This window comes from Protomyctophum parallelum (assembly GCF_964188405.1).
Source record: "Protomyctophum parallelum genome assembly, chromosome: 16".
Classification (NCBI taxonomy): Eukaryota; Metazoa; Chordata; class Actinopteri; order Myctophiformes; family Myctophidae; genus Protomyctophum; species Protomyctophum parallelum.
The window spans coordinates 9,415,576-9,442,055 of NC_139711.1; the positions used below are offsets into that span (position 1 = coordinate 9,415,576).

The 26,480-nt window shown below is 42.7% G+C and overlaps 1 protein-coding gene across 4 annotated transcripts; it reads right to left on the reverse strand.

The window, feature by feature from the left end:
• Positions 1-763: 763 nt before the first annotated feature.
• Positions 764-26,290, reverse strand: LOC310873058 (kelch-like protein 3). Of its 4 annotated transcripts, XM_083785336.1 has the most exons (16): positions 26,210-26,247; positions 25,389-25,507; positions 22,411-22,572; positions 21,116-21,222; positions 18,605-18,726; positions 11,409-11,571; positions 11,182-11,291; positions 10,287-10,403; positions 9,372-9,521; positions 8,643-8,760; positions 7,004-7,201; positions 4,726-4,827; positions 4,063-4,191; positions 2,843-2,983; positions 1,660-1,803; positions 764-996 (listed from the first exon to the last, which is right to left on the reverse strand). In XM_083785336.1, exons 2-16 carry the CDS (start codon positions 25,406-25,408, stop codon positions 968-970), a joined length of 1,812 nt encoding a protein of 603 aa, XP_083641462.1. In that variant the 5' UTR covers positions 25,409-25,507; positions 26,210-26,247; the 3' UTR covers positions 764-967. The 4 variants fall into 4 exon arrangements, with proteins under 4 accessions (XP_083641462.1, XP_083641463.1, XP_083641465.1 ...); XM_083785337.1 differs by lacking the exons at positions 25,389-25,507; positions 26,210-26,247 and adding an exon at positions 24,617-25,201; XM_083785338.1 differs by lacking the exon at positions 764-996 and having other exon boundaries at positions 1,741-1,880; positions 26,210-26,290.
• Between the last annotated feature and the right edge of the window lie 190 nt (positions 26,291-26,480).

Below are 26,480 nucleotides of genomic sequence, written 5' to 3' on the forward strand. Positions count from 1 at the left end.
ATATGTGGTTTTAGTTATTTTAGATTGTAGCAGTGAGCCTGTTGTCTCTGATGTCATGGACACTGGTCTCACTACCTTCCTACAAGGTAGGACTACAATTCCCATAATTCTTTGGTGCACTGCTCCTCCTTGTGGATAGGGGGAGAGCTGTCTTACTGAGACAACATGTAGTCCAGGAAGGAAGTGAGCCCAGTGTCCATGACATCAGAGACAACAGGCTCACTGCTATAATCTAAAATATCTAAAACCACATATTACACACAAAGATCTCCAGGAAAGTGTTCTAAAGCTTCTATACGTCATTAACATATATTTTTTTGCAAAAAAGGTGAAGTGTCCCTTTAATGGATTAAAATAGCTGGCAATTTTGTCGGTTGCCATTTGTTTCCGTTAACAAAGAGTGTTGTCAGTGTGTGTGTGTGTGTGTGTGAGCACCGGAGAGAACAGGTCCATCAGTTGACAGAGTCGGTCACTTTGATCACTCTGCGTTATGGAAACGTTCTGTGCCGTTTGGCTTAAGTAAGTCATTTCCCTCCTGAAAATATAAATCTTTGCAACAGCAGTTCAAAATGAGGGTTCAGCGTCTCAAACTAAACCTGTAACCTGTCGGGGTCAGGTAAGAGACTAAGCACAATGGGAACCTTTTTGGCATTTGAAGAGGATGAAGATTTTCACAGAGCTGCTATCGTGTTAGCAAGTACTTCAAAATTCTGAATCGGAGCAAAAAAAACGTCCTCTCCTGCCAGAATGTCTGGGGAAAGCAGCAAAATTATCACGCGGGGCAGTACCCAACCTCAAGGGCAGTACCCCATCCTCAAGTCCTGTTGGCGTTCTCCATTTGGCCCAGTGTGCATCTCTGACTGTCCATTTGGCAGTTTGTGCCTCAAACCTCAGAGAATCTCAGTTCTGTTGCCATAGTGTTGGTGTTCTGGGGGGGCCGTCCGTCAGTGGCCCAGGGGTCCCTTAGTCATAATGGCTTGTCAATCACTGCCACTCCTGTAGGAGAGAGTGAGGCAGACACAAAGAAAGGACTTGCGATAAGATATTGCGATGTTATTGTCACTGCATGGAAAATACACAAAAACATATGTTTTTGTGCAACCACTTAAAATCATTAAGCAGCATCAACAAAGAAATATAGATACAGGATCATTGTGCAATAAACTGTCAGGTAAGTTGTAGTCAACACGGTCATCATAGTCTGTTGTGTATAATAATGCTTTTTGTATTTTAGGGCACTGAAACATATTTGCACAGGGGCCTATCACCATGATGTTACGCTACTGGTCAGTAGGATACAACAGTCACTCATATAAATGTGTGTGGGGAGAAACTGTCATTACGACAACATTGGGGAGAAAAGGGGGGTAAACATAATTGGCTACACTAAATTAAAAGAATAATAACACGTCAGTGTTTTTTAACCATTGCTTTTTATGGAATAATACATAATAATAAAGGATTTTCTTGAACTAAACATAGTTGCCTTGGACCTTCAAGTTCACCACCTTCATTTTCTTCCACTGTGATTTTTTACAAAGGAATTAAAAATAACTCTTTCTATATTTAAAGGACCCACAAAGCGAATCTGAAAAATAAAAAATAAACACTTTGTGCATTTTAGAAACCTCAGTGCGGCTCTGTGTCTGTTGGGTTCACCTGCATAGCTGCGTCCGTTGCTCATGTTGGTGGGGACCAGGCTCCACTTGTCCGTGGCCGGGTTGTAGTACTCTACCGAGGACAGGTTACACGACCCGTCGTCTCCTCCAATCACGTACAGCAGGCCGTTGATGGCACACACGCCTGCACACAGTCAGCGGTGGACTTAAGTCAAACTATCAATACTGCCATGCAGAAATACTCGGTTACAAGTAAAAGCCCTGTAATCAAAAAAGTACAAAAGTATTGGCATCAAAATATACATAAAAGCACCAACAGTAAAAGTATGTGTTATACAAAATGTCCCACTTCAGGTTTTCAAACGCATAAAAAGCGTTTGAAAATAGCAGATCTGCAAGCTTGTTTGCTTGTAGATTTCAAATGGCCGAAATATATACATATATATATATATATATATATATATAGTGCTTACTTTTTCTAATAATAAAAATCTACAAATAACTAAAGTTTTCAAATAAATGTAGTGGAGCAAAAGTACAATATTTGGATTCAAGATGTAGTGGAGTAGAAGTAAAATTATTGGAAATTGGAAATACTCAAGTAAAGTACAACTATTTCAACATTGCACTAAGTACAGTACTTGAGTAAATGTACTTAGTTACCATGTGATCGCTCCTGTCATGGAACGTTTGCCAGGTTTAACACGTTTGGACACGGACGTTATGTAATGTCTACACGATTGTTAGTCACATATTTAGGCCGGTCACCAATTTCACGGTAACACTGCCATGCTGGAGGACAGATGATGGAGGGAGTGAGGAGGCAGAAATTTGAGTATTGGAATGGCAATGGTATGCACACACACCATTTTGGAAAGAACCTTCCTTACTTCCTTCACAGGTGCTACTGATGATACTAATGAAGACTCTGTTCCATTCTGGTCAAACAGTCAGGGTGCTGCTATTTTGCATGTTGGCTCACTCTGCTACACCAGTGGGTTATCACGCGAGTGGGTTCCAAAAGGCATTATGGGGGTCCTTGAAATAAAAAAAAGTTTGAGAACCACTGCACACTGCAGCCTTAATTAGTATCATCAGAAATAACCGTGAAAGAAGTAGTGAAGGGGCCAGGAAGTAGGAAGAGTTATTCTGTGTGCAAATAGCCTATTGGGCTCATGGGATTCAGCTCCAGTCTGCCTGTACGTTGTTGCGTGAGCGCTGACCTGCGTTGCGGCGACACATGTTCATGTCACACACCAGCCTCCAGGTGTTGGACTGGGGGTCGTACACCTCCACACTCTTCCTGACCAGTGGTCCGTCGTGACCCCCCGCTGCATAGAGCTGACCGCCCAGTACACCCACACCTATATGCACACACACACACACACACACATACACACACACTTTAGTAATCTGAAAAGTTTTAGTCAACTAAATCTACAGTTGATTTTGTCGACAAAAATGTATTTTGGAGGGCCTTGATGGCGTCGTAATGGCAGATTTTACACTTGGTTGCATGCTGACAATAGCCGATCTACACTTGAGCGCAGCCAAACACAATTGTTTTGTTTTACTGGATCTCTTCTCCACTAGACCCTCCCTAACATTTTAGTCTAGTTTTTATTTGTTGAAGAACTGAGTTTTAAATAATCATGGCTTAGTATTTATTTAGTAGTTTTTCATTAGTAAAAACTAAGGGGTCAATTGGCAGTAGTCGAAGAAAATGACACGTGTGCACAAGTGAGTAAAGACATAAAAATCCTTGTAATATCTGTACATGTCATTTTCTTATCCTACGCACAAGGATAAAACAAAAGATACACACACACACGAAAGATGAGAAGGTAAGTATGGATAACTGAATTATGTTCTAGCACACCTTTTGCCAAACAGTGGGTCAGAACCAAAGAAAAAGAAAATCACGGTACATCTTTAAGTATTTTTCCCCTTTATCTACACCCAGATAAAACAAAAACATACTGACTTGATATAGTACAGAATCCATGTTATATGTCCACACACCACAAGATGGTGCTGGTGCTGCATAGCAAATTTTCAACATTACATTATATTTAATCATATTAATGTACTTTTTTTTGTTTTAATATTTGGCAGCTTAGGAGGACATACCCAAGGCTGGTTGTTACTGGGTTTCAACAACTTGGGATGCCCAAATGGAGGCAAAAAGCTGGCAAAGTATTGTGCCGTCTCTGTTATAATTGGCAGCCACTAATTATCTGCCTGGCGGAGAAGCTGTTACTTATACCCATAGAGCAGTTTCCAACCTTTTTCATATCAAGGTCCATTATTCCAATTGACACTGCTTATTGACATGTGCCATGATTTGGCGAATGTAACCTCACTGCACCTACTGGTATAATTATGTGTGTCCTTGGATGCTCTCCTTTGTGTGGACATAAATAAATGGTTAAAGTGTGTCTACCTGCGCCACTGCGTCGTGTTCCCATGTCGGCCACGTAGCACCATTGGTCCGTAACGGGGTCGTACTCCTCCACTGTGCTCAGGCACTGACGGGAGGCCCCATCATATCCTCCTACTGCATACAGCTTCCCTGCGAGAGAGAGAGAGAGAGAGAGAGAGAGAGAGAGAGAGAGACACACACACACGCAGACGAGGTATTTCACAGTATGAAAGATTGGTAAAATTATCCTAATCCAACAGCAAAGTAATTCAAAGTCATTTTAGATGGAAAAACTAACAGCTGGCATGGAATACCAAACACCTCGCCCCTTTACCAACTCGCCCCGGGCGTACAGCCCGTAACCTAAGTAAATTCTGCTTAAACGGTTAAACCTAACCTTATTCCTAACCTTAACCTCAGTAAAACTATGCCTAAACCTAACCCTATTCCTAAACTTAAACCCAGTAAAACTACATCTAACCCTACACATATTTCTAACCTTATTCTCAGTAAAACAAAATCAAGAATACAAGAACCGCCGCACCGAGCGGTTGGCATGAGGTCGGCGGAAAAAAGCAGGGGCGAGATGGAATTGGGGCGACCGTACCCGTTACCCTGGCATGTTCCATAATCTGGTATTCCAGATAAAAACAAATACATATACGTTTTTGGTGTGTGTCTTACCGTCGACCACCCCCACCCCAACACTGCTGCGCCGCGTGTTCATGGGGGCGACATACGTCCACTCATTGGTCTTAGAACTGTAGGACTCCACTGTAGACAGGCCTAAGAGAGAGCGGGAGAGAGACACAGGTGAAAAGAGAGAAAGACTGGAATACAAATGACATAATATTGTGACAGGCCTATCTGTAGTTTCAGGTTTAAATCATAATTGTGACAGTCCCAGGTTTCCAGAAGGTGGCATACCCGTTTCCTATTCCCGTTTCCCACCGCTTCGTTTGAAAAGCTCAGCAGCAGATTGGACCGTAAACAAAACGTGAAGGCGTCATATGTGTGTCTGGGTTCAAATCTGTTGCCGAGCCAATTCAAATAAGTTATGGAAACATGAGCTAGAACAGGATATGCCACCCAGCCATGACTATAGCTATGCAGAAGAGAGGCTGACAGAGGAGGGAGAGAGAAAGGGAGAGTGTGAGAAACAGAAACACCAAGATAACAATACAGGCAAAGAAAAAGTGTACGAGCGATCCACCCACCTGCTGTATTCAGCGTAAAACTGCACTGTGCTCTAGTTTCAAACTGTTTGAACTCAGGGAACCCATGTAAATAACTTTTTTCGTCCACGGAAACCTGCACCTTAGAGGTTATGTCACATTACCAACCGTAGTACATAAACATGTACATCTTTCCCCCTAAGATACAGTATGCTTGATATTTAACCACTTGGACCCCAACACCTCTATTCTGGGGGTGACCAAAAATAGCCGTTCTTCAAGCTCATATCACAACGCGAGGCATTGTGAGCTTGTAGATCTGCAATTTATATCAAGGAGATTTTGCGTAGATCGAAAAAGAAGGCATCAAGTAATTCCAGTGCAACCCAGGTCCTAGTATAGGGTGGCCGTGAAACTGAAGTGATAGATGAATTCCAAATATGATCAAAGTATTCTGAGGCATCCCTGGACTTGCGTCAAGGCACCCTCGGGTGCCACGGTATCTCACTTCGAGAAACCCTGCTCTAGTGGCAATGAGAGAACAAGGAGTCAAACCCTGTAGTACAATGAACCTGCTGTTACCACACACACACACACACACACACACACACACACACACACACACACACACACACACTATAAGGTTAGACTCCACCGCAGTGGTGTCCGATTAGAACTCAATGAGTGTAACGCCAGGTATCAATATCTGGGTTGTAAGGCCAAATATTCCGTCTCATGTTGAAGGTCTGTTGTGACAACAGTAGGGGTTGCTGATAGCTACCAACTAATCCTTCTTTTATACGGTTTGCTGGATGGTTTTTGTCTTTCCAAAAGATATAAGATACATTTGTACTCAAATATATCACACATCTGGTAGATATGACAACAGTGTGTGCAGGCATGTGCGTATGCATGTTGAGTTGAGACAGATTGTAAGCTGTCCTGAGTCTTCACTCCCACTCATGCCATCAGATTTCCTGACACTGGCAAGAAGCTCATTCAAAGCAGTGACACATCTTGTTCACTGTTCACTGGTCAACAGGAAGATAGTGATTGAGGGGAGCAGCTGTGTGACATCCTACTGGTCACTGCATACTATAGCAACATCTGTCAAGGTGGCGGCAGGCTCAAGCCTCAGACACACACACAGTCACACACACACACACACACACACACACACACACACACACACACACACACACACAGAGGAACCGCACTACACTTGTGATCCTAGTTAAATTACAGAGGCACTGTCGTGTCGTGTGTGTAATTTAACTAGGATCACAAGTACAACACAAACCTACAAAGAAATGATAAACTATAGGATACCAGGTAAACAATTAACCTAGTATTTAACCCATTCATATTGAGAAAGCATCAATGATATTTTAGAGTTTTGCGTTGGCTATTCAAAAATTGCAGCTGGTCACTTCGTGACGCCCTTTTTGAACATTTTTGAACAGTCTTGAAAGTGTGAGAACTTCTGATTTAGAAGGCATTTGTAGAATCGGCCTCAGGTAACAAAAACATGCGAACAAATAAATGACACACAAAGGCCACTTTTCCACTAGGTTTGAACCGGTTAATTTCTTTTTTCCCCCGCCTAATTATTGAACAAGTTCAGAGTGTTTCCACTGATAATGTTCAGAACCCTAAAAGTTGGGCTGGAACTGGAACCAAAAGATGGCTGCCGGTTCCGTGAAAGAACCAGGGTTCCAAGAATGTAGAACGGAACCAGTTCTGGAAGCAACGTTCTTTTGGTGGAAAAAGGGTCCACGGTACACTACCTATGCTTCCATTGAAGCCGCCCACAGCGTAGAGCAGCTCCCCCAGCACGGCGGCTCCCAGCGTGCTGCGTCTCTCCTGCATGCTGGCCGCTGCACTCCACTGGTCCTTGACCCCGTCGTACGCGTCCACCGTGCGCTCCCGCAGCGAGCTGTTGAAGCCCCCGACGGCGTACACCCGGCCCCCCACGGTCACCACACCTGCAAGGAGGACGGTGGCGAGACACAGAGGGAGAGCATGTTCACATCATTCTTATTTTTCCCAGCTTTGTTCGTTTGTGTGAATCTTAGCGATGGTTTGATTGGCTGAGCACCCCACAGTGATGATTTGATTGGCTGAGCAAAGTACATATTGAGGATAAAAAGTGAGGGCAGAAAAGTGAAGAAGCCATTTGCGATTGGTCGGAATGTGATGATATATGATGACAAGAGTGCCCCTCACTTCACACGGGTTTGATATTTAAACATGTTTTGGGCTTTATTTATTTTTTACAAAGTAACGTCAAAGGTGTTTGATTTAGAAAGGTAAGACCATCCCAATAGAGCGTCGCAGTCCCGCCACCTACCAGGGCCCATGAAATTATTCTCCCTTCATTTTCCTCATAGACATAAAAAGTATTTATTTTAAGACCTTTTAAGCCTCTTGTTGTGACAAATCAACAACAAACACTATTTTTCGGGCCGAAGAAATAATTAGAAAGAAGAAGAAAATGGCAGGTTAACACTTTTTTTGTTTTTTTTCTTCTTTGTAATTAATTGTTTGGTCCAAAATATTGACTCGAGTTGGCTTATAAGGTCTTTAAATAAAGACGTTTTGAAATGTCTATGGGAAAAATGCATTGGGAATTATTTCCTGGGCCTTGCATCACCATGAAAGGGGGCGGGACTGCGACGCTCTATTGGAGCCACTAGAGGCAAAAGGGTACACAAATCCTACAAATGGTCTCCACCGTACAGATCTTGCAGAAGAATAAACAAAAGGTTATCAACTATTTGATTAATCATTAAGACAATAATGGATAGTTCTGGATCCTTTAGGATTTTAACGTTAGTGGTCCGATTCCCTGGTTCCCTGTAACGGTTCCTATAGGGGGTTCCAAATGAAACCGTACAGGACTGTAACTCAGAGTACAGGTGGAACTAGAGATGCTCTGATAATTGGCCACCGATCGGTGATCGGCCGCATCGGCCGATATTCACTCCGATCTGTGATCGTCAAGTTACCCTATCTGGAGAAACTGATCTTTTACACCATTTAAGTGGTATAAATGTCAATCAGATATATAGTATAATATCATATTTCATCTTTGTGACAGGGTGAAACATTATCCCCTTCCTCCCAAAACAGTTTTGACAGTTACCAATTTTAGAAATATTCAAAATTTCACATTATGCACAAGATCGGTATCAGCCGATCATGAGAAAAACAAATCGGTGACAGGGATCGGTCCCAAAGAAAACCTGATCGGAGCATCCCTAAGTGGAACCAAATGGACCCGTGTACACTCTCAGGTTTATGGTGGTCCTTGAAATTAAAAAGTTGGAGAAACACCGGTTCCAAATGTAAATGGAACCGATTCCGGTTACTCAAAGTTCCGGATCCCAAGCCCACTTTCCAATCCATCCTTGTGAGGACACTGACCTGCACGGCAGCGTCTGGACGGCAGGTCTGCTACCTGGTACCAGCGGTCTTCTTGGAAGTCATAACACTCCACACTGCGGATGGCCTTAGGAGCCTGGCCCCCCACCACAATCATCACCTACACGCATGCACAACAAACACATTATTTATGATCAAAGTTGGACTGTTGGTGTAGCGCTGTGGTTTCCAAACTGGGGGTCGGGACCCCCAGGAGGTTCCCAAATAATGTTGGGGGTCCCCCCAGATGATTGGCTTAATGTGCAACATTGTTTTCTCACTCATCAGTAAACAAACCAACATACAGTGGTATACAGGGTATCTGGACATTTCTAAAGTGACAATTTGAGCACTTTTAAGACCTTTTTAATAACAAATTAGCCTCGTTCCTATTACATAAGAAATAGGCAAACATTGCAAAAAAAAATGCTCACAACGTCTCGCAGTGCGAGACACCCCGTCTCTACAGCTCTTTAATAAACAGAAAATACATTTTCAGGGTTCTTTGCGACGCCACTTCACTCGTTTAATCTGTATCCTGAGTCTCTAATCCTGATTGGATAAAATTGGTATCCTGATTCCTGACCTGAAAGTTCTGTTTAATAAAGAGCTGGAGAGACATGGAGACTCCCGTTACTGAACGAACACTCTATGAGAATATAGAGCCAACGTGTGTGTGTGTGTGTGTGTGTGTGTGTGTGTGTGTGTGTGTGTGTGTGTGTGTGTGTGTACCTTTGGTATGCTGATGGGTGTGCGTGGCCGTGTCCTGTCGGTCTTGATAAGGTGCCTCTGATCTGCTGGTAGTAGGTGGTATTTCATGGCCTCGATGAGGAAATCCTTGCAGGTGTTGTTGTTCTTGATAAGAGCTTCCTCCTCCACGATCTGACACCCCAAAAAGCACATTTACAAATGACTTGGTATGATGATGGTGGTAGAATGTTGGTGGTAGAACTTAATCTTAAACTTAAAGCTCATGTAGGTTAATCGGATAATCAAAAGAACATGTTTGTGCTTATACATCAACACATTTTTATTTAATTGTTTAATCCACGTTTTTAATACGTCTCAAGTAATACGGGGTTTCCATCGGACAGAGTGGGATAGGTGACGCCATCGCAAAAAACATCCGTCGCACCGGCATGCAAAGGGTTCTGGGAAATTGAGGCCCAATGGATTACAATTTACAATGGTGGCGGTGCCGCACAGCGCGCACGTTTTTTCTCTTGGAATACGATTGTTTAACCCACTCTGACCTGAGATCAGATTCATACGAGGTTTCCACTGGGACACACACTGGTCTGATTAACCCATTCTGACCTGAGATCAGATTCTAAAAATGTCAGTCGTTCTTCGATTTTTCAAAAATAGCAGACCTACAAGCTCGTATCGCGCCACTCGGTGGCGCGATATGAGCTTGTAGATCTGCTATTTTTCAATAGCTAAAGCATAACATGATGCCAACACCAAAATGGGTGCCCGGTCAGAATGGGTTAATCACGGCATTAAAACGGTTAATGAACAATTAGTTCTATACAGTATATTTACTATACAAGTTCCTATTCATTTGTATTGGGGGCCCACTTTCCACAATTGCCTCCCGGTTTGAGAATCAGCTAGACTTCGAGGAGAAGATCCCATAGTGTTTACCTGTACCAGGTAGTCCCTGGACAGCAGAGGCAGTCGGACATGCTCCATCAGTTTGGGCATGTGCTCCAGGCGAGACTCTTTGTCATTTTTTATCCACGCTATCATGGCCTCAAACACCTGAGAGACGGAAACAACGTTATAGACAGAAGGAAATACAGAAAGATGGAAACAATGAAATGGAGAGGAATGGACAAAAGAGAGGATATGGTGGTGTTAAAACAAATTCAGACCCTTGCCAAAATTGTACGCTTTAACGGAATTTGGATAAAAGTGATTAGACCAATCCCATCATCTAGACTCCAGACAGTTGCGCCGTGACTGACAAGTTGATCATCAAATCCAGGCTCTGACCAAAAGGTTCAGCTCCATTTGTACAACTCTGAAAGTCATGGCTGTCTTTGAAATTCAAACGTTTGAGAACCACTGTCCCATTTCATTCAGACACACCGTCCATCCATCGATCTGCCTACGCCCGTTTTATACTTCAGTGAGAATAGCTGAGGCTTGAGCCTGCCATCACCGCCACCTTGACAGATGTTGCTACAGTGACTTCATGTTGACCAGTGAAGGCAGCAGTCACTGGCACTGCTTGGAATGAGCTTCTTGCCAGTGTCAGGAAATCTGACGGCATGAGTGGGGGTGAAGACTCAAAACTCATGACAGCTTACAATCTGTCTCAACTCAACATGCATAGCCACCCACCCACACACACACCCAATGTACTGTATCTCATATCTTTTGGAAAGGCAAAAACCTTTTTGTTTGAAAAAAAGGTAAATCAATTTGACTTAAATCAGGCTAGTGACCAGGGCACCAGCCAGCTTCTATACTAGGTATGTGCGCGCTCATGTGTATGTGTGTGTGTGTGTGTGCGCGTGCGCGCATTTATACCTACCTTCTCCTCAGTGGAGACTGTCAGTTTGTCACTGGAGATGAGGCTGCAGACATGCAGAAGAGACAGACCAAGAAACTCCTCTCCCTGTACAACCTCCACAAAATGCTGTTCTGTAGACACGCACACAAACAATTAACATACACAAATTGAAATACATGCATGATAATAAGGGCTACTTCGACATTTTCCACACACACACACACACACGCACACACAAAGTCACTGACCAGCATATGAATGAGCCTGGTTGAGAAGCTGTGTACAGGCGTGCAAGTCGGCGAAGTCCCTGATGCCGAGACAGTTCGTGGGGTGGAGCTGAGACTGGAGGAACTCGCAGCACACCTGACGGACATCCATCAGCTGGAGAAGGCTGGCTGCTGGCAGCAGGACCTAGCAAACATTTCAGTCCAAAGTAAGCATGACTTTATTATAATATGATGTTAATCAATTTGGCCAAGCACCAGGCAAAGCCATGAACTCATCTGACCTGACCAATACTTTATCTATTAATCCAGTATCCTGGTCACTGATCTACTACCAGCAGGTTGGCCAGCCAGGGAGTCAATCAGAAGCTTGCACAGCTTGTAGATCTAATATTTTTTGTGCTCGACACTGGCGCAGGCATAACCCTGCCAATGCCGCTGCCAGCGGCTATTTCAGTCTAGACTGAGTTTACCACAAACTAGTCAGCCATTCAATCATCAGTCCATCAATAGTCAGACAGTCAATATTACGGTAGTCAACCAGTCAGTGTACTACTGTTGATGGTGCAGTGCTGCCATTTGATACAGGCTACTTAACTAGGTCAGTGAGAGACAGAAGAAGCTCTGCTGTGAAAAGCCCTGTATTCTCTCATATGCAGAGCTCGTTCTCTCACACAGTCTTACCTTGTGTTTTTCCTTCTCTCATACACTGAGCCCCTCTCTTCTTTAACTAACACACAGCTTTATCGCTTTCACTCACTCCATGTTACAGTAAGTGTGAGAGTGAGTGTGTGTCTGACATTTTCTGTGCACAACTGCCCTGGGGCCTTTTTTCCTAACAGAGCATGAACATGTCTGGGACTCTGCTCTCAGCAGCTGTGACATGCGTACACACTTGGTTTTTCCCCCCCCCTTCAAAATAGCAGCTCTACAAGCTCACGATGCATTATGATCGGCTATTTTCCTCCATCCATCTTCTACCACTTATCTGGAGTCAGGTCGCAGGGGTAACAACAACTGGGACTCTGCTTTCAGCACACACACACACACACACACAAACACACACACACACACACACAGTACACACTTGAATTATTTTATTTGGATCTGCACAAGAGGCGCAATACAATAGACCCAAACACTGATCAGAATTAGGTTACATTATATATATGGTCCAACCAGATATAACTGCTGCACATGCACAGAGAAAAAAAAAGAAAAACAAAGATAGCACATTGATGACACACTATTACTTCATCCTGTCTATTACTACTACTAGACAGGATGTTTGTTTTGGTTTTTTTAAGCCACCTAGGGATAAATGAAACAACGCCTTCTCCAGATAGACCGCCCGGTGCCCACACAGGCACACACACACGCACGCACACACACGCTCGCGATGGCTGATTCTTCGCTTGCGAAGATCATAGGAGGAGTTTAGAGTTAGGAGTCCTTTAGCTTTGCTTTGCAGCAGGCACGTTCATGTTGGTATAATCCGATCCTTGATTCGCAGATTCTGGTGCACTTGAACCCCTGTCCTGATGCGGCTGCGGTAGAGGTCTGGGTGGGTTGTTCACCCTTTCGGCGAGCACGTTTGTGCATTGCAGCCGTCTGCCTGATGTTGCCGAGCTTCACAGCAGCTACATTTACAGCAGAGCGCCAAGAGTTTTTGTCAGCTGCAGTGGACTCCCACGTTTTCGCTTGTTAGCTTGTAGGTCTGCTATTTTTGAAAAATCGAAGAACGACTGACATAGAAACATAGCTTTTTCAGAAAACTGTCATTTTCAAACAGACATTTTTAGAATCTGATCTCAGGTCAGAATGGGTTAATGCGGTCCTGCCATCTGATGTTTAGGATAGAACGCAGGCAACGTTGATGGAAGCACTCAAGCAGCCTCGGCTGCTTCCTGTAGAGGACCCATGATTCTGAGCCATACAGTAGCGTACTGAGTACAACGGCCCTGTAAACATGATTCTGAGCCATACAGTAGCGTACTGAGTACAACGGCCCTGTAAACATGATTCTGAGCCATACAGTAGCGTACCGAGTACAACGGCCCTGGTCAGACGCAGTGAGTGGTTGTCCCACACCCGTTTGCAGAGCCTACGCAAATGCACAGTTTGCTTTGGAGAGTCTATTGTCAATGTCTTTTGTGATTGAAGCATCGTTTGAAATGACACTGCCCACACAGTAATTTAACTGGGATCACAATTCCAAACAAACAATTCCTGGCAAGAAATTCCTTGCAGGTGATTTTTGTTGGAGTTTGGAAGCACTCGTTTTCAGTAAAGCAAACTCCTGCTGCCTCCTGCATTATGTGCAAATTCAAAACAGGTGGTTCGCAGGGCCATTGAATGATATCTAACGACCACTTCCAAACTTGATATAACATATCAACGGTGAATTTTCATGAAACAACCACTTTGCAGATAGAAAGAGGATAATTCAAGCTTTTCGTACAGCTGCAATGAGTGAGTTAAAGTTTCATGTTGTTTAAATACGACATTTCTGTTTGGATGTATGGGCTGCCAATGGCAAATTGCATCCAATTACCACCTTGCTGGCAAGACGGCTGCGGTCTGCATATGGTCAATAGAACAGCTCTAGGATAAGCCCTGTGCCCTGATGGTATCAATGTGATTGAAGAACGATAACAAAAACATATAAGAGTTATAGGATCACCTCCAATGGTATCTCTGCAATACGAATACAATACACAAGATTGAAGAACGATCACAAGACAATAGAAATGTACTGTACTGGTGCTACCACTGTGATTGAAGAATGATCAACACAGAGAAGTGTTGTGGCTGTGGGCTCCACAGCAGCCACCAGGCGTCCGTCAGTGTCGCGTCAACACAGGGAATGTTCCCTTCTTAATCAATGCCGACGGTTGCGTTTGGACGGCGTCACCCATTCGCCCCAGTAAAAATGTTGACGCCGTCCAAACGTAAAGTGATGCAACGCACTCAGTGGAGCCCAGGACTTAAGCTTCGTTCACATTGGCAGAAGCTAAAATAATAAGCAAAGCAGAAATCATTTCGACGCAGCTTTTTTTTAAGAAAGTGGGCGAGTACATGGTACCTGTCAGTCAAGCTGCCTGGACTGGCTGACGAGAAAGAAAACAGGCAGTTTGAGCAGATGCGCATTTGAAAGTCTAAAATGTAAAATAGCGACTGTAGAGGAGAAATAATTATATATTTAGTTACATCATAACCCATTTATGGATGAATAAATAATATAATCTTGGTAAACTTGTTTGTAAATAACCGAACGAGACTACGGACCGGATCTCAATCCTCCCTCTTTTACCCCGTCTTCAGTGCTCATCTCCCCCCCACTCCGCTCTCCTCTCCCCCAGGCCACGAGCGAAACCCTCCGGGCATTTTTTTAAATAGCGGCTCTGTATGTAATGTTAATGTTGATTTAGCAAGAGCATACCGTAGAAATACAATTGTATATATCCAGCACGTCGTAAAAGCAATTAAAACAGCTTATGTTTACGTGTGGTTTCCGGACATTCAGTCCCAAGTCTCCCGGGGAAGGGAGACCCTATCGCGGCGCTGTCTGTCTGTCACTGACCCTCCTCGGCTGGCTATATGTGGCAGTATGAGACCGCTCCTCCACCACAGCATCAGCACATTTAAAGTTTGCTTTTAATTAGCAGATGATGTGAAACATTGTGCCAACTAGTAGGCTAGGCATACTTTAATTAATTAATAAATAATCAATATCACCGGAACGGAGTCCAGTGCAACAGGCGTGTGTGTGTGTGTGGGGGGGGGGGGGGGGGGGGGTGTGCATGAGTGAGAGAGATATCGTTTACTTAACATTAACAATAATAGTTAATAGGGCCAGTATATACGGTATATGGCATATATATATACGGGCCATTATATCTCTCTCCCTCTCACACACACACACACTCTCTCTCACTCTCACTCTCTCACACACTCACACACTCACACACACACACACACACACACACACACACACACACACACACACACACACACACACACACACACACACACACACACACACACACACACACACACACACACACACACACACAGGGATTGTGGTCTATCTATCTATAAATATAGGCTATCTACTGTCTTTCAACTTTTGCTATGAGGTTCATCGATAGGCCTACATGAACGCAATAAACCAATTGAAATGATTCCCTCAAATAAATCTTATCTATATGCGATTGGTTCATCAATACATGAATGCGATAAACAAATACAAATGATTCCCTCAAAAAAATATTTTCTATGCGATTGGTTTATCGATTCAGAACGCAGCAAACCAATCACAAAACACGGGCAACATATTGCATTAATAGAGGGGGTACATACAACTGATATAAAGGCTATTAATAATAATAATAATACATTTTATTTATAAGGCGCCTTTCAGGGCACTCAAGGTCGCCGTACAGATTAAAAGCAATACAAGAACACAGTTAAAAGCAGAAAATAATAATAATAATAATTAAACTAGGGCACAGCTTGCAGCAGAAAGTCACACAGTCATAGGCCTGCCTAAACAGGTGGGTTTTGAGGTGAGTTTGAAATATGGTGATAGAGTCCATGTTTCTGATGTCAGGGGGGAGGGAGTTCCAGAGGTGAGGGGCAGAGCGGCTGAAGGCTCTATTAATTATGTTTTAAAGGTATGATTGACGGTGCCCAAGTTTCAACATGTATGCAGCCACACACACACACACACACACACACACAGAGCGGGCTGCTCCTCCCCTCTTCTTGGGGAAAGTTTGGGGGAAAACAGCGGGTCCGACACGAAAAAACAACCGGTTTGAACTATATTGTTTAGTTGTTTGTCTATCTATCTATATCTGCTAATTTATCAACCGTGTGTGTGTGTGTTTAGTCCACAATCAGCGTCAGCGACGGATAGCGTTCTGGACTGGTCAGTAGTCCATAGCTTCGGCGGTGAGAACCGGGGGGGTGAATGCAGGAGCACTTCTCCCCAACCACCGTGCCAATCCACTGGGATAGGACTGGCTCGCGACGGAACACGGAACACAACCTGTTTTCACCGCTTCGACAACTTGTTTCTCATATAAACTTTCATTTCTTTCCATAAATATGCTATGGTCTTGCCAAATATCCATTCATATACAGCCCTTATTTAAAAAGTATTTTTTTTTTATGCAGAGAATCGGGCCGGACAGCTCTCGCAGAGGCTTTTGGTTTTGTCAAATGAGCTCAACTCCGCCTCCTCAAACCACGCTGTGCTCTGATTGGCTAGACGCAGCTTCTAGAAGCTTCAGCTTTTAAAAGCTGCTTTAACGTTAAGTTTTGAGAAAAAAAAAAAAAAAGCTGTTCATTCCAAGCTTCAAAACGCAAAAGCTGCTCTGCATAGAGATAACATGGGACCACGAAGCTAAAGCAGAAGCTAGCTTCTTTGGTGTGAATGAAGCTTAAACAACTGGAGTCAAAACAAATTGTGTAGCGCTGCGTTAGAATTGGTTTCAACATGGTTTGCATTTGCAAACATGCAAGCACATACACAAGCAGTCAAGACGTGATTGAAAGAAATATAGCTAACTAACCAATCCACCCCCTCACACACACACACACACACACACACACACACACACACACACACACACAAATCAAGCAAGCCCACTGTTAGCAGTGAGAGGATTTCCTGTTTCTCTCCATGCACACTTCCTGCACTAATAATGACAGGAAGTATCCTGCCTGCTGCCCTGGACACTGGCTAGAGCCATTTGTCCACAAATAGTTTCATGCCACCCAAATCCATAACAACCTGACCCTGTGCATTCACTATGGGCTACAGCTCCCCGAGGCAGTGTTCTTGTGTCCCTCACGGGCACGTTTGGTGCATTATCCCATTTTGACCTGAGATTCTAAAAATGTCTTCTACATCCTGACAGTTAAAGCTATGTTTCTATGTCAGTCATTCTTCGATTTTTCTAAAATAGCAGACCTACAAGCTTGTAGCACGCCACTCGGTGGTGCGCTATGAGCTTGTAGATCCGCTATTTTTCAATAGCAAAAGGGGTTCCCGCCCAAAATGGGTTATAGCCAATGCTAGGCGCTACCAAAATAAATTAAGCTTTGCCAGCTGAAAAAGATCAGGATAACACATTCAATAAGGCTGTGGCAGTGGGTGGTCTAGTGTAGTGGTTTAGAACAGTGGTTCTCTGCATTTTCTGGATCAGGGCCCACTTGAGAATCTTGAAAGTTTTCACAGCCCACGTGCTGTGTTAAGGGGTCAGATGGGTGGGCCACGTGCATGTTTATTTTAATGATCAATCAAGCGATTGTATTCTGGTTTAGATCATGGAACTAATTAAAATAGTATGTTAAGTTCCCATTTATCTGTATCAGAATGAAAACTCATTATTTTCAAGACTTTAAGAAAATAATCACCATGATTATTTTTACATAACGTTCTCGTTTAAAATTTTACATTAACATTAAAATTATAAATGTCAAGTGTTTTGCACAGGTTAGAACATGGATGTTCTATAGCCATGACACTATCATAGTGAGCTAACATTTTTATCCTGAGATCAACCAGTCTGGTCTACAGACAAAAAAGGCCATAGAAACGTGTGACCAGTCAATGCAGTCATATTCTGTAATGTTAGAGATCGAATATTATAAGATTAACAGGAAAAGATCATTTGTTTTTATACATTATATTGGCAGAACTCTCTTTGCATGTATATGTGCTAAAAGAGTTGATTTAGACCAGTTTATTTCTTCAGTGAGTGTAAATGGAGAGAGACATATTTATTTCTAGTTCCCACTCACAAGAGTGATAGATAAAGATGCAAGACAATATTTAGTTATATCACGGCCAAGTAGCTACACAACCCAATTTGATATCCAATAGCAGTTCAACACCACTAAAAGAAAGTGCAACTTATAGTGCATAGTACAGAACTTGCTCCAAGTCAGTCTGCACTGTACATTCTACTGAAATTCCCTTTCAGGTTGAGAGAGGAGAGGACAGGAAGCGCTTCAGAAAGAGAAAGTCCACAACCACAGTAGGATATGGGAACTTAAGAAAGCCCTGCTGGAGGGTAAGAAAATTTGCAGCTGTAAATACATAACAGTAAACATTAAAAGTACTATTCAAAGCTGTGCTGATAAGTGTTTCGGAAGCCATGAATCAACAAGAATTGTCCCGTCTCCACTCTCCCGACACTTGAACTGACCTGTACGTTGTGTTCCGTGACCTCTATCTCAGCTGTGTAGATGTAGTCCACCAGTGTCCTCAGCATCCCACCGTCCACCTCTCGGATCTCCACTTGTTGGGCTTTACTTTCACTCATATCACCTATGGAACGTAGTGCATGCACGCACAACACACACACAAAGTCGTGCGCACATCAGAACACTGACATCTCTGTTTACTACAGTAGATTATCAAAAAATGAATTTATCTAATCGTGCACATTCTGCACAACGCACAGTACATATATACTGTGTACTTTTATCACATCAATGACAAATTAAAAGACACAACATAAGAACACACGACAGATCTTGAAAACACAACACACACACACACACGTGTACACACACACAGACCAGATGTTTAAAGAAAACGATAAACCACTGTGTAACAACTACAAATGTTACATATCAATTTCATGCCAGACCGTGTCCATCTTTGAAAGCCTGATTTATGTATGCACTTATTTATTTACTTAGTTAGTGGCATGCCAACGATAGCAGGTATGCAAGCTCACAACGCACGATTCTCAGCACACAACCATGACATCCCGTCACGGATCATGTCAGATGATTCATCCGACACTATTCCCCTTGAAGAGACATCCTGTATTACAATTTACAATTTAGGCATTTAGCAGACGCTCTTAATCCAGAGCGACTTACATTACGCAAGAACAAAAGCATGGGAATACATCACATAAATGCAATGTTCCCGCGCGCGCACATGGCCGCCCCGAGTATCATCTACATTACAGTAATAATACCTATCCCGAGTCGACATTTGCCAACACTTTATTTCTATTTACTTCAGTTTATTTAGATTACACACAGGCGAGGCGACAGACAGGTCTCCTCCCCTCCTTTTTTGACTCTTTGCTCTCCTCTCCTCTTGTGTATACTGCGCCGTCTGCGCGGCGAGTGAGGACCTTATAGGTGGAGACGTAAGGAGCAGGCAGCACTGCAGTGCAGTCAGTGTGTGAAACCCCAAGAACCAGATAAGATCGCGTTGCGCCTTGGACCCGTGCGTTGATGGGACATTTAATTTAAAAGGTGAACGGATGGAAGTGCGGCTGTGCGCAACAAGGAGAGGGGGAATAACGTTAGCTTCGCATTAGCTGGTTAGCTAACGTTGTTGTTATCACTACAGCACAACAAGCCTCCGCAGTCCAGTGTACTTGTGAATGAAACAACATGTGGAAGTTAACATTAATCTCTAGCGGTCTAGTCCCATATGGAACCTCTCTCTGTAATTATCCAATCTGTTAATACAGCTTTCTTCAATCAATCCCTCTGCTATGTAGAGCTACATATAATAATAGCTCATATCTGGCGTAGTAGGGGCTGCTGACGTTCGACAATCTGAGAAACTATAGGAGTTGACACACCAACAAACTCGGTCTTAGTGTGTGTGTGTGTGTGTGTGTCCCAATAAAGTTTTTACGGTTTCTCATGCCCCCCATGTAATGCACAATTGAGTAGGCTATTCATATACCAGTCGTTCTCAACCTGTGGGACCCCAGATGACAGTGAAGTGACAATTTAAGGACTTTTAAGACTTTTATAATGCCTCAAAGGCTCTAAAAGAAAAAATACTGCATCAAAAGTAATCAGCAAACCAAGCTATAAAAACTGGTCAAACTGGTGAAAATAGCCGATCTACAAGTTCACAATGAGCTTGTAGGCTATTGGCTATTTTCACAATATTTATCTGTGGAACCATTCTGTTGCTTGTCTGGGTGGGGGATCCCCAGTTCAAATATGATTACTTTGGGGGGTCACAGCCTGAAAAGGTTGAGAACCACTGATAACTGAATATTTCTAAAATTGCTAGCCTACCACCTTGATATAAAATAAAAATGTTGTAACTTGCGTAACCTTATGTAACTATTCATTGATTCACTTCACACCTGTGTGAAGTGAGGGGCGCTCACTTCGCATTATCTAACGTTTGGATAGTTGGTGTCAAGGTGACGTATGTTTGCTCAGTAGTTGCTGATGTCTGCTCAGGAGGTTTGAGTGTTTGCTCAGACCGAAAAAAATTTAGAGGGAACATTGCCTGTATGTGATGTGATGTGATGTGATGTGATGTGATGTGTAGTAGGGCTGCACAATATATCGTTATCATATCGGTATCGAGGTATGAACATGCACAATATCAGTATCGCAAAAAGGCAACGGTATCGCGATATAGATATATCGTCGACATATATTGTCCCTCTGTCCTGTTGTAGCCTGGCTCCAGCCCTGAATCGCTAGCCACGCCCATTAAGAAAATATGTTGCTGCACGATATATCGTATCATATCGATATCGAGATATCTGCCCTATATATCGTGATATATATTATATCGTATCGTATCGATATCGAGATATCTGCCATATATATCGTGATATGAATTTTTGTCCATATCGTGCAGCCCTAATGTGTAGTGTAGTGTAGTGTAGTGTAGTGTAGTGTAGTGTAGTGGCCTGCCGGCAAAGTAACTGTACCTGTAAACATGGCACAGAAGTAGGGACTACAGGAGGCTAGGACCACCCGGTGAGCTGGCACCTCCACACTGCCTGCTACCAACTGGACATCACATAAAAGGTTTTTACTGCAAGGAGAAAGGGAGAGAGAGAGAGAGAGAGGGGGGGAAGGGAGGAGGAAAGAACAAAAAACAGTAACAGTGAGAACAATGGAGAAGAGAAGGAATCAAAATGGATATAGGAGAGCTGGAATAGAAAAAAAGGAGAAGAAAAATGGATGGAGAAAGAATGAATGAGACAGTATAAAGGCCCCATTAAACACTGCAGTCAAATCCAGCCAAATCCGTTGTTTTTTTGGGTGTGGCTCAAGTCGCATTCGTAAAAAATCGGATTCCATGTGACTTGTTTGGGTTTAGACTTAGTTTAAACAAATCAGATTCCAATCTGGATGGGGCACAGATGTGATTCAAGCTGGATTTAGCTGCCAGTGTATAAGTCTTATTTATATTCAGTCAATCAAAATAAACAGGATGACAAAAAAAACACACATAACCAACCATGCTTGTATAACTATACAATACTGTGTGTGGGCATCAACATTTCAGGCAACTATGTAAATGCCATTTTTACCATGTTTAATCCTAATGCTGTTATACTCAATATACTGTACTACTGTAGTGTAGTAGATCTAGATCTGAATATTTTCACATTTCATATTTATTGTCTCCACCAGCAGAAGGCATGGGGAGAGTATGTTTTGCACTCTGTCCGTCTTTCCGTGATATTATTCCTTCAGATTCTGTCCAAACATCCCGCAAATCGTTACACAGTATCTCTATAGTCATGTGCTCAAGATCTGTCCGATATTTCAGATTCCATCCTAAGTGGCTAACATTGGCTTTCAAAGTTTGCAGGATTGGCCCGTTTTGAACAAAGAGCCTCAAATCATGAACGCAGAATGCAATTTAAGTGAAATCTTTCACACACTTTCCTATTAGGCTGAGGAATACATTCCACCCTTTTCACAGTTATATCCAGCAGGTGGATTTTTGCAAAACACATTTTCGGGAAAAAATGACTCAAATCATGCAATTGCCGTGGCGTAAGAAGAAATGCCACCCTTTTCACATTGGCCTATTATAGCGCCACCAGGAGGCCACAACCTCACCTGGCCTGATTGATAAATGCCAAAAGTTTACTTTGAGATGAACATGGTAAAGGTTGAGAAATGAGGGACAATATATTTCTCAAATTCTATAATTGTAGGGACCATTGCCCCTCACTAGTACAAACGCATGCATGCACAACACACCCACCTCCTCAGGTCATTCATGAGCTGGAATGCCTTTCTGGTGTGTGTCTGGTTGAAAGTGTACATCCCTCCTTCCACAGCATCCTCCTCTGAATCCCCAGTAGTGGAGTTTGGCCGCGGTGACCCTGCAGTGGCCATGCGGCTGGTCAGACAGGACAGGCAGTGTCTAGATCATTGGGGGAAAGAATGAGCTTAGAATTTTAATAGCATACAAAGCATTGCTACCCTTGCACTAATTAAAATAAAGCAACATTTTGTCTGAAAGATGTTCCAATCCATACAATCTCGTTTGCAGCGGAACAAAACTAAAATATTGTGAAAATAAATTATTGATTATTCTACAAAGACATTCTAAAATAACTTGGACAAAAAATTATTGGTACCTTTTAGAAATTGTAAGAAATAATTGTAATCCATTTTGTGCCATTGGGGGTAGCACATTGCAGAGAGTGTTGGCAATTAGAAATAGGTAATATTAGCCAAGCAAACACAAACAGCTCAGGGGCCTTGTGGTTAGTGTCCATCATGAGAATGGAGGTGTGCACCTCCATTCTGAGCTGGTTTGTGTTTGCTTCTCCCGTCCGTCCGTCCGTCCGTCCGTCCGTCCGTCCGTCCGTTCGTATTAGTTAGTTTGTCAGTGTGCTATATCCTAACGGTTAGGATATAGCACACTGACAAACTAACTAATACGCGAGTGCGCTCCTGGTGCGCAAGTGGAAAATTGGCCCAGAAATCTTCAAGCTCAAGATACAACATTTTCTAAATGCACTATCTGCTGTCTAACACAAAAAACTGGATTGAAAAGCAACATTCCTTCTGGGAGAATGTTCTTTGAACGAATAGAGGATAGGTGAGCACTAAGGTCATCTGGGCACCTCAATATAAAATGATTTTGTCTAACATGTTTAGCAACGACTGTTTAGAAGCGCGAGGTCCGCCTGGGTGACAGCAGACTGCTAGGCGAGTGCTGGCGCTTTGGCATGGGGGGGTCAGGTCAACATATGTAATGAATTCTGTACTGGCCATTATGGAGCGTGTCTTGAGGGTTTGATGAGGTCAGATCAACATATGGAATGTCAGAACAGGAAGGACGGGTGAGGAAGGATCAACATATGGAATGTCAGAACAGGTCAGCTCCATATATGGAGATCTTCCCCACCCGTCCTCAAACCTGACCTCAGAACCTCAAACCCTTAGATTCTATGGGTTTGAGGTCAGATGTACAGTTGCTGGCCGGGTCCGTATATAGAGATATGGAGATCTAACGGTCTCCATGATGTCACGACTCATATATGGAGGCGTGATTTCACGAGGCGTGACCATATATATGGAGACTTGATGTCACGAGGCGTGACCATACATGGAGACGTGGGTGACTAACTAACGGAGGGATGGACGGACGGACGGACGGACGGGAGATGCAGGTTTTCATAGTAAATGCGACCAATGGATGCAATATTATTGTTTATGTGCCCAAATTACTGGATATAAATTATTTAAAAAAATAGCGATTGTAGAAATATTAGAACTTACTGTAATTGTGTAATTGTTTAGGAATGTTCTAATCATGTATACTTTACTGACATTTTTTAAATTTTTTAACACTGAGGTAATGATTTTAAAACTAGCTAAATTCATGTAGAAAACAGAAGAAGAAATGATTATTATAACTAAAGCTAGCAAAATAAACTAGAATAAAAAACAATACAGTAGTACAGTACTGCATCCTGTGGATGCAGAGGTCGTTGTTTTATTGCGTCCCTTAACTATAAACTGTGTTTTGGGATGCAAAATGCACCCTATTTTAATCTCTGCATAGTCAGACATTAAGGCAAAAAGGATAATACAACAAAGTCTTGGGGACTAGAGGTCTTGGGTTAACGTAATATTTATTGTCATAATCATAAATGGCCATTCGAGGAATTTTAAGCATGCTGATGTAAATTGAAATAGGCTAAAGAGTAATAATTTCCACGACAACTGAGATGTAGGCTACAACAATCTGAGAGTAATACAGGGGAAGCATGGGAGACTGGCTGGCTAGATTAATGATAAACAATTTGATTGAAAAATAACAAGCAATGGTTAAAATGTATTCATGTCCCTGTGCCTGAAGAGTTTTAGTCTAAGTGGCTGCAAAATACATAATCCAGATCAGAACGTTATGAGTGGGTGTAAGTAACTTTGATAAGTCAAATTACATGACAAACCTTGCCTTGGGAGCCTGGACATGTCAACTTCGTCAGGATTTTAAATTTGTGAACTCAGAGAAAACGTCGCAGTTCTCAGAAAAATATGCCTCTAGACTAATAACTCTCCTTCTCATAGTATATGTGCATATGCTTCAGCTTCATGAGTACAACGCCTCTCTCCTCACTCTTCGGGGTGGGAAGGATGCTGTCACCACCGGTCATCGACAGCCACCTGCCATCAGTCATAAATCCTGATCTGATTCTGATCTGATTGTCGAACATAACTCTCCTGTGTGAGACACTATTGGTTGGTAATAGTGGTTGTTCAGTTTCATTTTATATCCGTCTTGGGATTTGTTGTAACGAGCTGCTCAGCTGGCTAACGTTTGCCCCTTAACGTCGCTAACAGGCTAACTTTACTGTTAACATTCAAGAACACAACTCGTTATCATCACAAAACACTGATCAGATTATAAAGTAGTCTGCCCTGACAATGAACCAAACACGTTTCGAGAGTCTGAGAGCTCTATCTCTCACGCAAGATACGTGTATGATTAGCTCGCCTAGTTTTAGCAACTTACAGTTAGCCAATAGCCAACAATGCTAACGTTAGGCTAGTGGTAGTGGGCTCCATCGGTGGGCTCCAGTTTTAGCTGATTGCTTGGTCCAACAGTAAAGTCATGATCCGACCGCTGTAGTAGCAGCATGAATCACACATGGACGTGGAATCACAGGCTGTAGTAATCTAGTAGTGTAACGTAATCCCTGCCGCTGCTTATCAAGAACTCACCCCAACGATACACTCTCCATGTCCACACACAGAATGGTGGTGATGCATCCAGCCTGGTCTGTTTCTGCTGGTGTTGTCTAACTACCTTCTATTCTACTACACGGATCTCTTGTGCGCTACTGCCCTCCACAGAAAGAAAAAAAAGAAAAAAGTTACAAATCGTCTTGGATACATTGACATCGAGGAGTTTGTCTATTTTGACCCACATTCTTCACAAAGTAGAATCATAATTAAGAGTAATTACTATTTGCTGCAATGCAGTTTATTTTGCTATATCTTCAGATAAAAATAAATACCGGGTTTTGAGTGAAACCCGGTAATGTAACACGGTAATTCTGGGGATCGAGACATTAACGTAACGTTAATTTAACGTTAGATGACCAGTATGCCAGAGTCGTATAGTAATTCAGTGTCCTATATATTTTGAAGAAAACCTTAGTTGAGACGTGACATTCAGTAAATGACGCGGACAATTAAGACCAACGGCGTACGGACATGTTGATGACCCCTGATCACCCAATCATTATATCTATCTGGTCCAGGACTAGCTCTGGTACATAGCCTTCAGAAGAGCTAGTCCAGGACCATAGCTGAGCTTTAATGACTTTATTAGAGCTATGGACCAGAGCTAAGCCAACACTATAAAGAATGTATTAACCCGGTGAGTTATTTGATCACAGCGCCGAGGTATGAGGAGATAAAGGTTAAAACTGCATACAATAGTGAATAGTCTGGCACCCGACCGGTGAGTTGTAGGCAGACACCCACGATATAACCCGAAATCCTGCGGTTGATCTTAAGGACTTCACTTTTCAACCTACCATTATACAATTGGTCCTTAATGTTCATGATAAAAAATGCCAATTCCCCCTCTGTCGGCAGTTCAGGGACATCTATGGAGAAATCGAAGCTAATAGAAACTGCATGATTTATATATTCCTGAAAAAGTTGCAATTAGATGGAACGCATAGTTCTAATAAAAATCTAAATATATATATAAATCTGCCTAAATAATGGGGGTGCTGGTAACACTTTTGTAATTGATGTTCAGTCCCGGGCAAAAATGTCAAAATTGTGGTTGAGTAAGTAAAA

Excerpts from the sequence above, each read along its gene's own strand:
- LOC310873058 (XM_083785336.1), bottom strand. The coding sequence starts at position 25,408 with ATGGAGAGTGTATCGTTGGG. Across the intron at positions 10,404-11,181 it reads CAGTCTCCACTGAGGAGAAG|GTGTTTGAGGCCATGATAGC; the intron begins GTAGGTATAAAT and ends TCCGTCTCTCAG. Across the intron at positions 9,522-10,286 it reads CCAGGGACTACCTGGTACAG|ATCGTGGAGGAGGAAGCTCT; the intron begins GTAAACACTATG and ends TTGGGGTGTCAG.